This window comes from Aythya ferina, assembly GCF_964211825.1.
Source record: "Aythya ferina genome assembly, chromosome: 1".
NCBI classification, from domain to species: domain Eukaryota; kingdom Metazoa; phylum Chordata; class Aves; order Anseriformes; family Anatidae; genus Aythya; species Aythya ferina.
The window spans coordinates 171,553,416-171,568,432 of NC_140296.1; the positions used below are offsets into that span (position 1 = coordinate 171,553,416).

Consider the following 15,017-nt stretch of genomic DNA (forward strand, 5'->3'; position numbering starts at 1 on the left):
GATTCCCAAATCGTGGGTCGGGTCCCACCAGCTCCCGAGCAAGCTTCAGCCTGACATGAGGCTGCAGGACGAGGTCAGGACGTTTGACTGCCTGCAGTGATGACTCACGCTTTGATTCATTCCATTTGCATATTTCCATGCCAAAATTAAGCCCAATCCTGCAGACGTTTATGGAGATTAGTAGCCCTAGGAAGGTTAAGAGCCCTGGTGAGGTCAACAAATTCATGTGTATAAAGTAAACAAGGCTGAGCATAACAGGACACACACGGCAGCTACTATGCTGCTTAGAGAAGCAGTACTGCTTCATTCATCCCTCCAGCCCTGCATTCGTTAGCAACTATTCACAGCACTGAATGCCATACAAAGCCTCATGCTTTAACTGACTGAAATTTTACAGCAGTAGGTCTCAAGCTTTCCTGCAGCCAAGGCACGTTAGAGAGAAATGACCCATCTATACCTCATGGAGGAGTTTGAGCAGCGCATACCTGCTCAGCCTACACCCCATCGGTGTGGGGAAAGCTTCTGTGATGCCCACGCCACCAGCTGGGAAACCACAAGGCTAAGGTAAACAGGACCTGACCAGTTACCAGACGGTGACAGAAATCTTAACCATTACCAGAAAAATAAGACTTGCAAAGGGAAACCTCCTAAACTCCTGCAGACCTAGCAACTCATCGGTGCATTCAGTCCCCTGAAACAAAGACCTCTCTTCCCTTCACATTAAATGCACTTGCCAAAGTTAGAGTGTAGTTTTGTCCCAGCCTTGGAGAAAGAGAGGCTCAATATATATATATAAATATATATATTTTTTTTCCTCCACAAGAATGCGTCTGCTTGCACAAGAATTACAGAAGAGGTGTCTTCCCAAAATCGCAGACACCTGAGATGAGATTCAAAGGGTAATTCCAACGTTATAAACACACTGTATGAATAATGACCCTTATGATCCCAATCAGGGACCCGAATTCTTGCTGCCCTACGTAAGGTGTGAGTCGTAACTTAAAAATCTCTCTTTCAAAGCATTTTGCAAATAGGCATAGAAGCAAGGCAGAAGTTCCCCAAATGGAAGTAACTATCATAGTAAATCCCATGGTCTCACATACTACTGATATCTTATGAACTGTGAAAAAAATATGATTTCAGAGATGGCATCAAAAAAAAACACACAGTATCTGGAGTTAAATTTACTTTCAAATGCCCTAACACAAGCAATGAAGAAAGCCACACAACGTGAAACACACGTGTGCTGCAAGTCTGATGTTAAAACTCAGAAAATAGCACATTACACATGAAGTTAGGGCACTGAACTTTCTAGTAAGCCTTCACACACATTCCATCTCCTTGCTTACAGTATTTGTAACGCATTAGCTATTCATTTGATTCATCATTCCATTGCAATTAAAAAAAGGTAATCAAATGAATAGCTAGATAAATTACCTGGCAGCTTGGTGGACTGCAGAAGAGAACGAGACACAAACTGTTCTTTCAAACACTAAATACTCCAGTGTACAAATTCAGAAACATACCCAAATGGTCTTCTTAAATCCCCGTTTTAAATCAAGTAGGAGAGAATTTGGACATTTCCATCTTCCTGCCTGATTCTTAGCGGCAGTACTTTGCACACAGCTGTTCAAACGCCCTGACTTGGAGCAGTACAAGGGAAGAGCAGGCACGTTAATACACCTGGGTAAAGCCCAACATCTGTAAGCACCCTGTCTGCCTGAGGTGCTGCCTGCTGTCCTGCGGAACAGCTCTGCAACAGACATAACCTGATCAGCTGTCATAACCAATAAAGAGTTCTTCAGGTTTTTTCTTCTTCCAGCTGCACCAGCTCGCCCCTAAACCTCAACACGTGTTTATTTTTGATTAACAACTGCAGATTTGTCTCAGTAACATCTGCAAACCCATTCCCCTTCTTTCCTCCTTGAACATTAGTTAGGATAATTCTTCCACCCTCAAAAAAAAACCCACTCCGCAGATATGAAATAAGTCAGGAATATTTCCAGAATAAGATTGTGGTGACTGCTGTGAAAGCTGGTTGTGAATTGGCAACTCGGGCAACAGGAAAGCAGAATCACCATGTGGCAGATGTCTGAATACGCTGTACGAGTCGAGTGCTTCAGAAAGAATAATCAGAGCAAAGGTTCGTGCAAACACACATTCGTTTACAAACCTTTCAGATAACTCTGAGCAAACATTTTTTTTCATCCAGGCAATTTTCCAAAAATTGCCTTAACTCTAGCAGGGCATTCAAATTAAAAATCAATACAAAGGAAAGGGTCAGGGTGTTTTTGCATACTAAGTGACCGCATGTAATGAATGAATAAGGCATCCTCTGAATACTTCCCCCCTCCAGACTGATAAAATCAGTATTCTCGCTTTAGAGTGGTGACACAAATACCCCAGTCTTACAGCCCTCCCTCCCTCTCCACCTTTTCCATTTGTTTAGAAAAGCAGAAGAGCAGGAATACACACTTGCTGGAATACACAGTGAAACCTGTATCTCTTCAGTGACTGCTCTAACCACCAGGCAATGGATTCATATTCGCTCTGTAAATAATTAAATATTCATTAAGTCTGGGGAAAGGCAGAACAGCTTCAACAGACAAGAAAACAGGGGGAGACTTGTCCCCACATATTCCATTACCTCATTCTTAGAGCAATCACTTGCAAGATGGGAGATCTGGGATTCAAAGCTCAGTTTTGGGTAAGATCAGGGCAGCAAGATGTGAGAGCAGACTCCTCGTGTAAACGCTCTGATCTCTAGGAAGGCTGCACTGATCAGACTCCTAACACCAGAGCATCACATGGATCTCTACCTGGTTCATCAAAAGAAACTTGAACATTTCAGGTCTTCCCTAGTGGCCACTCAGATTACATCAGCGTGGATGGGGCCAGCATTATCTCTTCCCTCTGCCAGCTGAAGGCAAAGCAGCTTCTGATCTATAAATAAGGGGAGCTCTGCTAGCGAGATGCTGTGCTTTAAATTATAGCTCCTGGTAACAGTGTGCAGAGTAAACACGTAGGCCAGTATGTGCAGTCACATAAACATACCCACGGACACCTTTGAAGTGAGACAGCAGCTAAAAGGAGAACTAAACATGGCATCTGAAACAGCAAACACATAGATTTAATCCCACGGGGCATTTTTCACCCTAAGCCTCTTGGAGCCCATATGGAAGAGCGCAAAAACTGCTGTGGTAGCCTGGAAGTCTGCTTGTCCAGGCCTGAGCCAAGACCTCCCTCACTCCACAGAGGCCATCCTGCAGCCACCAGGAAGCGACACGGAGCCAGCGCAGAGCTGAGCTATGTTAAAAACAAATAAATAAATAAATCTTACTAGGTTATTTTTACATATAAAAGTGGAAAACATGCTCCATTTTTCTGTGTCTGGGTACAGCCAGCCAGAGCCACACACAATTTAGTATTCAATTCCCTGTGCTCCGCCAAGTTTGCAGGTAGAAGTTCAGGAGCTCTGCTCAAATACAGACTTTTTCATTGACCACAATTCAGCCATTAACTTTTTCATACTTTTCTTTACTTGTAGTACCAGAGACATCTCCACAGAAGCAGGTATTGTGCCTCCCCGAGGTGCCTTCATTCAGAACGGTTATGATAATGCATTAAAGCCTTGGCAGAAGCCACCAAAAGCAGCAAATCTCAAAGCAGAAATGGTACAAAAATAATGAACCCCTCAACTCTCACACCCCCTAACCTCTCAGGCTCAAGAGAAACCTAAAAAAGTAACATTTTACTTCACATTCACAGTTTATTAGTTCCAGGGAGACCTTATTGCAGCCTTACAATATTTCAAGAGGGCTTAAATGAAAGATAGAGAAAGACGCTTTGTCAGGGATTGTAGTGATAGGACAGGAGTAGTGCCTTTAAACTAGAAGAGGGAGATTTAGATTAGATATAAAGAGAAAATTCTTTGAAGGTGGTGAGGCCCTGGCACAGGCTGCCCAGAGCAGCTGTGGGTGCCCCATCCCTGGAGGTGCTTAAGGCCAGGCTGGATGGGGCTTTGGGCAACCTGGTCTGGTGGGAGGTGTCCCTGCCCATGGCAGGGGGATGGAGCTGGGTGGGCTTTAAGGTCCCTTCCTACCCAAGCCATTCTGTGTGTCTATGATTTATAAGCTCTGTTTTTAGCAGCAGTCTGTTGATAGACAGCTGACCATCTAGACTTCAGTAAAGAAACCGCTCAGCAAATTCAGTCAGGTCCCAGGAACAGGGCAGTTCAAGGTGCTCCTGGCTGCTCGTTTCTCAACAAAGCCATACAGTCACGTTTGTGCGGGGTAGCACATTGCACCCTCCTTGAGATAAAGCTCAAGGCAGTGACAGGAGTACTGCTTAGGCAGCACAGGGCTCGACCCATAGCCACAACATCATGGCACCAGAAGTGGCTGGCAATTAAAGGATTACAGCTGAGATGCCTGTAATCCGATGAGCTCAGCCAGGGACACGCCGGGCCGCTCGCAGCGGGGGAAGAACCAAGGCAGGGCTCGTGTGACATCGGTGGCAGCCGAGGGGCCTCCCCCAGCAGGAGGGACCCACAACCCGCACCGTGCTCCCCATCGTCCTGGCACAGTGGATCTGCTCCTGCTCCATGCTTCACTGCAGTTCTGGGGGAGACTGACGCTTCCCTTCGGCTTTCTGTCACGACATGATGCGTCTCACGAGTTGTATGCACTGCTGCTGGGAAATTCGGAGGGCACCAATGCATGAAGGCAGCCTTAAGAAGGTGCATAATGCAAACAATCCTATTACGCTGGTTCTTAACCTCGAGTAGTATACTGGGCAGCAACGCCAGCATATGTTAAAAAAAAATCAACTTCTTAAACATATCTCTGTCTGCTTGCAACACAGAACAAGGTAGCTTTCCATTACATAGCTGGTTCTTCATGGATCTGATATTATTTACGCCAGACACACAGAGACACCAATTTGCCACATGCACAAGGCACCTATGGCAAGAGTTTATGTGCTTTCATTCCTACTAACCAGCAAATTAGGGATTTGCAAGAGGAAAAGCACGCTGTGCCATCTAAACACTAACACTTAAAACAACCTTGGTGTGTCAAGTGTCCTGTAACTAAGAGTAAAAACCTTTTTCTTTTTAGTATTCATTCCAAATGCCTCCATAAACACTGTCAAAGGAGTAAGAGTAACTATCAGCCCTTCAGCTTGGCCTCAGGCTGTTTTGGTACAGAGGCTTGCATTGAAGTGCATCTGGCAAGTAAGGGCACCCATGGATGGATGCACTAGAGAGCTCTCTAACACAGCGCCCCAAATTACTAGGAATATAAAACCTTAAGGAAAGGACTGCGTGTGGATCACCAGGACTAGTCGGCTGTTACCACAGGCAATTCTATCATACAATCTTTCCTGACACATTATTTCCTGGACAAAAGTCCCTTTCTTTTTTTTTTTTTTTTTTTTTAAAAAAAAAAAAAAAGTTAACAATGGAAGTCTAAAGGTGGTTGGAAGCAGGAAAAAAAAAAAAAAAAAAAAAAAAAGTTAGGTCTTCCTGTTCTATAATTAAAAAAAAAAAGCACAATGTAACTGAATTGTAATATTTTCATTCTTACTACCTCCCAAACAGTAATTTAATTGCTGAGTTAGAAAGTTTCAGTTCTGATGCCTGCTCATCGTGGTACTGAATGAATGCATTTTTTTTTCATCTTGTCTCTGACCTAACACTTAAGATTGTTTATCCTCTCTTCACTTAAAAAGAGGCAGAGGGGAAAAGCTGAGAGCAACAAGGCTTGAAAGAAGACAGGTTGTTGAAAGAACAGAGCCATACAAGAGCTATCACTGAATCTTATTAGACTTCTGCTGTACTCTAAACACGAGCAGACTCCTCTGATTTTCAGGAAGCAGATACTTTGGAATTGGCTAGCACAGCAGCGACTGATGCCTTTTACCATACGAAAGCATGTACGCTGGAAAGTGAAAGGGGATCAGCACATCTCCTTATTTAGTTCAACGCAAGGACAGAGCAAAGCAAGAAGTATGCACTACTCCACTTGTGGCTTCTTGGAAGAAACGAGTCAAAGCGGCATCCTGAAAAGTCCTGAGCCAACACAGCACCGGCTGGTAGTTCCTACACGTGGAGTAATTCAGATGAGTAAGCACTGAGTCAGTTAAGTGGTCTGGACAGTCCATTTACACGAATGTGCAGGAGTCATTTCTGGTTCCCAGAGCAGCTCATTAGGTGCAGGGTTGCAATCATGACTTTCTGGAAGCCACCATCCGCTAAATTAGCTGCATTTGCTTATTTCCAATATGGTTAACAAGAAATAATACGCTGTAAGTGTAGTATTTTTGTATAATTTCTGTAATTTCTCTTTTATTTCACAATCTTTAAAAAAAAAAAAAAAAAAGTCTAGTATATTTTGAGAATGTTTTGGTTAATATGCTAGTACAGCTCTCTTGCCTGCTTGTCAGCACTTTACACCTGTAATAAGAAGTCTCAGGAGGTTCCAAGGGGAATTCAAAGAGGTTTTATCAGTCAATAATAGACAACATATCAAAGTTTAAAGGGATATTTTAACTGATCATACTTCTAAGCAAGTTCTACTGAAACTTTTCCTAGAAGAATAATAGCCACAAACAGCATTCTTGCCTCTCTAACTTAAAAGCAACCTTCAGCCCCACCCAACCCCAAACACTACGATCAAGGTAAATGCAGATCCAAATACCCACACACCTTCATGGGAACCTTATTAAAATCAGGTCAGCTGTGCTGTCCTGTGTTGGACAGTCAGGTGTTAGTGACACAGGTCATCCCGAGCTCATCTCACAGACACACTATTGCAGAGTCGAGTCATAAGGCATGCACTTTCTGCACTGCACCTTCTGAGAGCACTCAGCAGCCTTGCTGGTGCTTATTTCCTAGAGATTTCTTTGTGGGACAGAAGGCTGGGTCCTCTTGCCCAAACGTTTTAAGTGAAAGGCTACAAAGGGCACTGTTCTTACCTGCAACACCTGTATCTTTGATGTGCACCTAGAGCTGGGATGATTTGGTTACACTGACCATGAACTAAAACAAGTGGCTTTTTCTTCCATGGAAGATGAACTGTTCATGACAATGTGTGTACTCACTGACAAAAGGAAACAATACCAAGCCATGGCCATGCCCATATGCAAACCAGTTCTTGGAAACAGAGCATGAGGTGTGCTTGGGGTTATTTGTGAAACAGTCTCATTGTGTTTTCCACAAAGAGAATCCACTGCAATCTCAGCATTTATCAATCACCTCATTCTTCTCCTAAGGTGAGATACAGGTTTCCAGCTTGTATGATGCAAGACTGAACACTGCACCTTGAAACTGATACAGGTGTATGCTTGAGAAATAATCGCAAGCGCAGTGGAGAGGGAAGGGACTACTGAAGAAATTTTCCTTCTCTAGTTATTAAACACCAGCTCATGGAGAATGGCTCTGGAGTACAAGCATTTTGCCCTGGACATAATGAATTACCAGGCAGAGCACAGGTACGATGTGACACACCACGTGTAGCCATCGGGTGGCCATAACCAACTGGTGACACACCTGCGTGTCCACCAGGAGATAACCCCACGGGCAGCAGCACACAGCAGATTCCTGAGGAAGCTCTGCCTCAGGATCACCGCTCCCGTTACAACAGATCAAAGTGCATTGTTTGCCTCGAAGCACTCCCGCAGGACCAAGCCATCACACAAACTGCCAGGACAGCCTACGGTTGTTTAAATCTTGGAAACAAAGGAAAAAGAGCGGCGATAACCAACTCCTTTGGTTCTGGTGCCAGACATAGTCTCGGTAGCATAAAAGCCGTGCAGCGAGCAGGCTTCCTGCGCAGACAGCTCTGCCTCTTGCCCAGAACACAGCCCCACGCTCTCAGCATCGCCCTCGCTGCTTCACCCCAGAAACCCAACACTTGCTGGCCTCATCCCGCTGGTGGCACGCGAGCAACCGTGCCAGCCATGGACCACCAAGCGCCGTCCAGGCCTGACAGCCATGCAGCCGCCAACCACCACCAGGCCTGACATTTCTCCTCCTCCACACACATACACAGCCCCAGCACCTCTTGCCCTCAGAGAGGTGAGAAGTGGGGTGGCAAAAGGCACAGAGGAACCCCAGGAGGAAGGGGTGCTCAGGGACTGACCAGCAGTGGGGCCAGGAGGCCCGGCCTGGGCCATAGGTGGTTAGTCCAGACAGCTCGCAGCGGAGCAGAGAAGGGTCCCTGAAGGTTGGCTCAATAGCTGGCACGGTGGGAGATGCTGGCCATGGAGGAAACACTGCTGTGAGAATAAAACCTCCAGAAAGCAGAGGAGGCAGCACACGGGGTGCAAGGAGCCCCACTATGTGTTTATATTAATCACTCATTAATGAAAGCAAGTCCCCCCTCCCCAGCTCCAAAGCCTATTTTGCTCCACAAAAGCCAAGCAGTAAGAGTAGATTAGACTCTAATAGGGATTAATACAAGTTAAGGTAGCACTAATTTCCCTTGCGGAGACCAGAGAGGTTAGATGTGGGATAGTGTATCCACCACATGTAGCAGCAGCTTGAAAAAAAGCCGAAAGGCAGAAGAACCACCAGAGGAGCACGAGCTTGCTTTGACACCTGCCCAGTGCTGTTCGTGGTGTCCCCCACATCCAGCCCTGTCCAAAGCAGAGCTCAGACATGCTGAGCACCATCAAGGCACGGTCAGTGATTTCTAATCAGCTATGTAATAGTCAGCGGGAGACTTCTTATCCAGCCTCAGCAGCTCTGACCTGCTTCCTTCCAACGCTACCATCCATTACCACTGACCGGCAGGGAAACCCGGCTGCACAGAAGGCAGAAGCTAACCCAAGCAAAGTTTGAGGCAGAAAATGAGATGAAATTCAGATCCCATTGTGTCTCACCACAGCCATTTCAAAGCTATAAGTTTAATTTTATTAGCAACCAGTACTTCAGTTCATAAAAAAGTGACCAATAAAAGATAATGGCAGGAAATTAAATGAACCTTACCATGATTTAGAACCTTATTCTGCAACACTAAAACTGCACAGAAAGTATAATTGTAAAAGGGAAAAGCCCCAAAGAAGTAACCGTAAAAGCATCCAAACTGCTATAGATGCGGAGACACATTAAACCTTTCTTAGAGAGTAATGGGAAGAAAAAAAAGTGCAGGAATAGACAAAATTTAAATATTAAGTATGCATTATGATTGCCATATTGCCAGAAATACTGGTCAGACAATCCATTCTTTGCTTGCCCTTTCATGTGTGCTACGGCACTTAGAACTTCATCCACCTTTAAATTCAAACAAAATAATAAATAGTTTCACTGCAGGAACTGGAGACACCAGCTACACTCTGTGGTTAAACCAGGAAAAAAAATAAAAATAAAAATCTATTTCCTGACTGTTGGCTATATTTTCAAAACAGGTACCACAAAAAGTATTTTTTCCTTAATTACTAGAAAGACTAAGAGGCCCAAACCTCTGAAGTTCTTCAATCACAACCTTTGGGAAGTAGGCTGTGGTGTCTGTCTACCACTGAAAAAAAAATTAAAAAATGAAATAAAATACAGAATGCTCAGTTTATGACTGAACTACTTAAACCTGCAGATACTGCTACCAGCTGCAAAACCATCTACAAACTCATTGATATTTACCCAGACAACTGAAGATTTGTACTCTGAAGAGAAGGATCAGAGAGCAGAAAGAAAGCAGAAAAGAAAAAAAAAAAAAAAAGTAAGGAACTGCCCTCCCATAGCCTCTCTTGAACATTTAACTGAAATTCAAAAGCAACATGGAAAGCAATATCTTTTCTGAACAAGACAACAGTTATTGTGGCCAGGTTTTTTGATCAGGAAAAAAAATCTACCAAACCACACTTGATAAGCTTGAACTTTGGAAATTGACCGGAATTTTCAAATTTTCATTAATTTTCTAAAATACAACATGAGAATTATGACATCATCCAAGGCATTCTCAATTCCAAATTTTTCATCAGAAAGTTTTTTTTTCCAATTAGTCATTAGGTACCTTTACCAAAACCTCAACCCAATTTCTATTTTACAACGCAGCCCTTCCTCCAAGAGATTTCTGTTCCTGTTTCGGTTCTAGATTGTTTTAATATGGAACAAGTTGAAATTCAGTTTCACAAACTAGAATTTTTATTTTCCACAAAAGTGAATTATTCTATATTTCTAACATATTTCTAACAGAGTTCTAACAAATTGATTCTGGTGGAAAATAGGAGTATTTCATTCTGAAGATTTCCACATAAGTATTGATCCTATAGAAGCGTTTCCCTTCACAAAGTTGCTTTTGGATTTGCATTTTAAAAGCAACATATTCCTTCTCAGTCACTTTCAACTGAAAAATTAAGGTTGGATAAAGGAAACATCTTGGTAGGTCTTCTCTTATTCCTTTTCAGTTGAAGATTCAGTTGGGTAGGAAGCACAAAAGATAAACTCCAAAGGTCCTCAGCAGTTCAAAAGATACCGAGGGCCTCATCGAACAGACAGGTACAGATAACCAGTGAGCACAGTGCTTACCTAGGAAAAGCACATTTCTCCTGTGTGCTGAAGGCCAGCTACAAGTCTTCAGAAGTCCGCCAGGTATGCCGGTTTAACATTTGGATCATCTGAAAGCTACAGCGCAGCATCCCCAGTCCTCAGCCATATCAGGCCGGTCCACAGAATACAAAAGGTGTGATAATAATAGGCTACTATGGTCAACTGAGTGAACAGATTGCTTTGAACCAAGGTGTGCTCTGTGTAAATCTAAGTAGGATCACATACGAGAAGGGTAATGCTCAACTCCCAACTATGCCACTACTCCGTTGCTCATTTGAACAGGACGTTCCCCTCTCTAGCTCTAGTCGCATCACCACTCCCTTCCACCACTCAGCTACAGGGTTGGAAGGAAATCTACCTCTAATGACTTCAGAGGCCCTGTAAAATTACTGCTTTCCTCAGAAAAATCCACATGCAATTGACAGCGTGGATGATCAGAGATATTACCTGAAGCTATCTTACTCAGTAATCCAATATAGCCTGCACATTGCCCGAGCCATTTTAAAAATAATTAAAATTGTTCCTCTGAACTGTCAAAACGTTCTTCAATAAACAAGCTCTTGATGCCTTTCCTAAAGCTTTTGAATTAAAAAGTGAAACACTACTGAGAAGCAGGTGCTCGTTGATTACGAAGCAACAAGGTCATACTGGAACAGAAGCGCATCGAGATAGCTCACTTCCAACTAGTACGAGTTACAGAGCCAAGCAGTACTTCCCACCCGCCTTTATGTCTTTACAAATTAAGGTACTTGTGTTGTCATAATATCCTTACAACCTCCAAAACAATGGCTACAGATATCCATCTAGACAGATCTAACTCGAGTATCAAGGCACCCTTAAGAAACACCCTTCTGCCTTCTATATGATGTTGGAGGAAGTGAACACAATTCCCTTATTTCTCCAGTTGGGGTAGTTCTTGACAGAAATTAGCCTTAAGAAGATGGATATTACAGAAAAATGATGTGCAGTAAGATGTTCTGCCCACAAGTCAGAAGTACCGTGCCCACTTCAGCTTGACAAACAGGTAACATCTGCAGGCTCTTGCTGTTCCTGGATGACCCCCACTACAGCAACAGCCAACATGCTGGCATTACTAGAGGAGTATCCAAGCAGTCCATGGAGTAGAGGTCAGCTTAAGCCATCCAGGGACTAGGCAGAACAATTAACATCTGTCACTGCTTCCTATTTGAGGAGTTAAGAGCAGAAAAGCTATGTGAAGAATGACACTCTTAAATCCTCATTTCCAAAAATGGCACCATATGCATACTCCGCTAGCCATATACATCAGAGGCCCCTTTTCCTTCAGTATGGATATTCAGACATCTCCCAATGGGATTTACAAGCACACATGTCGGGGGGATGGCTCCAAAATCACGCTGCATGCCAAGCTCAATGCCACCTGACAACGAGGTATGGGATAGACACGGTGCTACAACCCGGCACGGTGCAGGAGCAGGTCCCAAGGACCTCACAGGGACAGTCTGCTGCCTGGTCACCCCCATCCTTCACTGACACTAAATGTGTCAGCAGCAAGCAATCTGGTAGCGGCTGCAACCCCAGAAATCCAGGCAGAAAAAGCATTTTGGCCACACCCTTTCTTCTATCCAAGCGCGTGAAACACCAGGCAGTATGTAGGGACCCGAGTTCCTGCATTTACAGCCCCTTAAAGTTACCTTGCTGGCTAATTAGGACTGGTTCCTTAGCCCTTGACTGCCCAGTATCAAAAAGCTTTTGAAGGTATCACACAATGGTTATCACAACTTCGATACGCTATCACTGAGCTAGCATGGAGCAGAACTACGCCTTAATACAAAGAGTTCTTGTCACCTGAGATACAATTGCAGTGATACGGGTTGAAGAAAAAGCAGCCCTGGCTACAATTTCTCGCCCAGCATACTTTCCCCAACAGCTGCTCATCCACAATTCAAGCGAGGCCGTCAGGACCAGACCGTGCACAACACAGCCCCCCACAAAGGAGCAAAGCAAGTCAGAATCCTGCTGAGCTGTGGATACAAACGCCACTTCCCCCTGCAAAATATGCTGGGGGACCATGACACCAAAGGAGAGGCTGGTTATCAGGGATGCTCGCTACCTAAATCTTTGTCGTTTAGGAAATGAGCCAATACATGTAGCTGAAGGACACATTTTTTTTTATTATTTATTTATTCACAAGGAAAGAATGGCTTATGCAGCCACTAGCTATAATTAATCGGCACCGAGCCTGTGACAGTCGTGTCAGAAGTCGGCAAAGGACAGACTGCACACCCTGCAAAGGGATTAAGATTATGGACGTTTCTCCTGCTCGGCGATTAAGACAAATCTGAGAGGCAGAAGCGGCGATGCTCCAGCGGCGTGACGGCTCCGAACCCAGCGGCAGCCTGCGAGCTCTGCCCGTCTCAGGCGGGCACCCGAACCTCGGCCTGCCAGCTCCGACACGAGCCCTCAGTCCCTGCTGCCCATCCGTCTGACAGGTCTCCGGTTTGTTTTAAACCCATATCCCACCCCGGACCCACAACGCCTTTCATCAGTGACAGGTATTTTTCACAGGAAAAAAAAAAAAAAAAAAGTTGAGCTTAGGAAGAAGAAACCCCAAAAAACTACCTCCTTCCTTTTAAGTGCAACAACAAAACCACAAGCATCACTCGATCCCGCAAGATCAAGCTGTCAAGATAAGAGGAAAAATGCCTGTGAATTACGGAAAGTCAGCAGATCTCGGGGCAGCGGAGGTCCCCGGCCGCCACCCCCCGGGGCAGGGGCTGCCGAAACCCCCGGGCTGCCTGGGGACCCTGCAGGGCGGCCGCAGGGAGGGTCCCCCGCTAGGTGCATGAAGCGCACACCCACCCACGCCTTTTCTTTTCTTTTTTTTTTTTTTTTTTTAATACCCGGAGTTGAGGTGTGGCACGGCTCCCTGGGGGCTGCATTTCAGGCTCGCACCCACCCCGGGCTCCGCCAGCCACCAGCCCGGCGCGGCGGCAGCAGCGAGCCGAGGGCTGGGCGGGGGCCACGGTGCCTGTGGCCGCGGGCGGGGCAGGGCAGGGCAGGGCAGGGGCACGGCCGCCACTGCCGGGGGGCGAGGGGCAGGGGCAGGGGGCGCCGAGCCGGGCCCGCAGCCCCGGGGAGCCGCCGCCCCGCGCTTACCTTTCACTTGGCTCTCATACTCCGCTATGATCTCTTTGTCCTTTTTGAATCTGCTCGGGGTTGACATTATCCGCTCGCTTCCTCCCCCTCCTCCTCCTCCTCCTCCTCCTCCTCCTCCTCCTCGGCTCGCCTCCTGCCCAAGACGAGGGCTGGCGGCGTTTCGGGACGGGCTCGCAACTCGCCTGGGCGGCGGGCGGCTGGCCCCGGGCGGGGCGGGAGGCGGCGCTCAGACCAAGCCCGGCGCCGGCACCATCGCCCCGGGCAGGGCAGGGCACGGCCGGGCCGGCGGCAGCCGCGGGGCTGGGGGCGGCCGGGGCCGGGGCAGGGCTGGGGGCTGCGGGGCGAGGCGGGCGGGGAGGGGGGGGGCGCTAGGCGAGAGCCCCGCGGCTGCGCCCCAGCAGCGCCGTCTGCCCGGGGAAGGGGAGGAAGAAGAGAGGAGAGAGCGGGCGGTGGGAGGGGAGGAGGAGGAGGAGGAGGAGGAGGAGGGAAGAGGAGGAGGAGGAGGAGGAGGAGGAGGAGGAGGAGGGCGGCTGCCGGGCTGCCCGCCCGCCGCGCTCGCTCCGCACGCCGGAGGCGCCGCTTCCCCCTGCCCTGCCCTGCCTGGCCGGGGCGGGGAGCGCAGGCAGAGGCCTAGCAGGCCCCGGGGGGGAAAGGAGGGAAGGGGCCGAGCCCCAGGGGTGTCCCCGAGGGGTCCCCGGTTCCCCCGAGGGCAGGGCACGGCTTCAGCGGGCCCCTCTGAGCGCCCCGCCGTGAGCAGGTCCAGCAGGGGATGGGGGCACAGTGGCACCGGGGGGCAGATGCAGCCCCCCTCGGGGCACGGCTGGCTGTGGAGGGCAGGGGTGTCTGCACCCCTCTGTGGGGCCATTCGTGGGGGAAGGAGACAAAACGGGGCGGGAGGCCACCCGGAATCTTGCTGCCTCAAAGTGCTGCGCACGGGGACTATCACCGTGGTGGGCATCAGTGTGAGAAGGATGGAGTCAGCGAGCAAGCCATCAGGCATAGCTGTCCTTGTGAAAATCTTGAGAGACAAGCGCTGTGATAAGCTGAAGATGGTCTAGAAGGGCAGGAAGAGCTGCAGGCAGGGGCACGGGGCGAGTCACCCTGGGGGGACACAGCCCAGGCAATGCCACCAGCAACGGGGCAGAGACGAGGATGTGCCAGCTCTACGGGCTGAGGTGATGCCGTGTGTGCCAAGAGCTGAGCGCAGCAGCTAGCCAAACCCATAGCCACACTTCTCATAGATCCTATGCTCCGAGCTTGGGCCTCACCTGAAAAATGAGTCAGACAGGGTTCAGGTTGTGCAGCCCCTTTCCCTGTCCCCTGATGGCCCTGA

General features: G+C 47.4%; 1 protein-coding gene across 2 annotated transcripts in view; it reads right to left on the reverse strand.

The window, feature by feature from the left end:
* SRGAP1 (SLIT-ROBO Rho GTPase activating protein 1) overlaps nt 1-14,025 on the reverse strand; it is a 148,659-nt gene extending 134,634 nt beyond the window's left edge. The window contains exon 1 of one of the 2 annotated variants that reach the window (XM_084506567.1): nt 13,685-14,025. In XM_084506567.1, coding sequence (XP_084362693.1) covers nt 13,685-13,751 — 67 coding nt within the window. In that variant the 5' untranslated portion in view covers nt 13,752-14,025. The remainder of the gene's footprint in view (nt 1-13,684) is intronic. The other variant, XM_084506568.1, reaches the window with a different exon arrangement.
* Between the last annotated feature and the right edge of the window lie 992 nt (nt 14,026-15,017).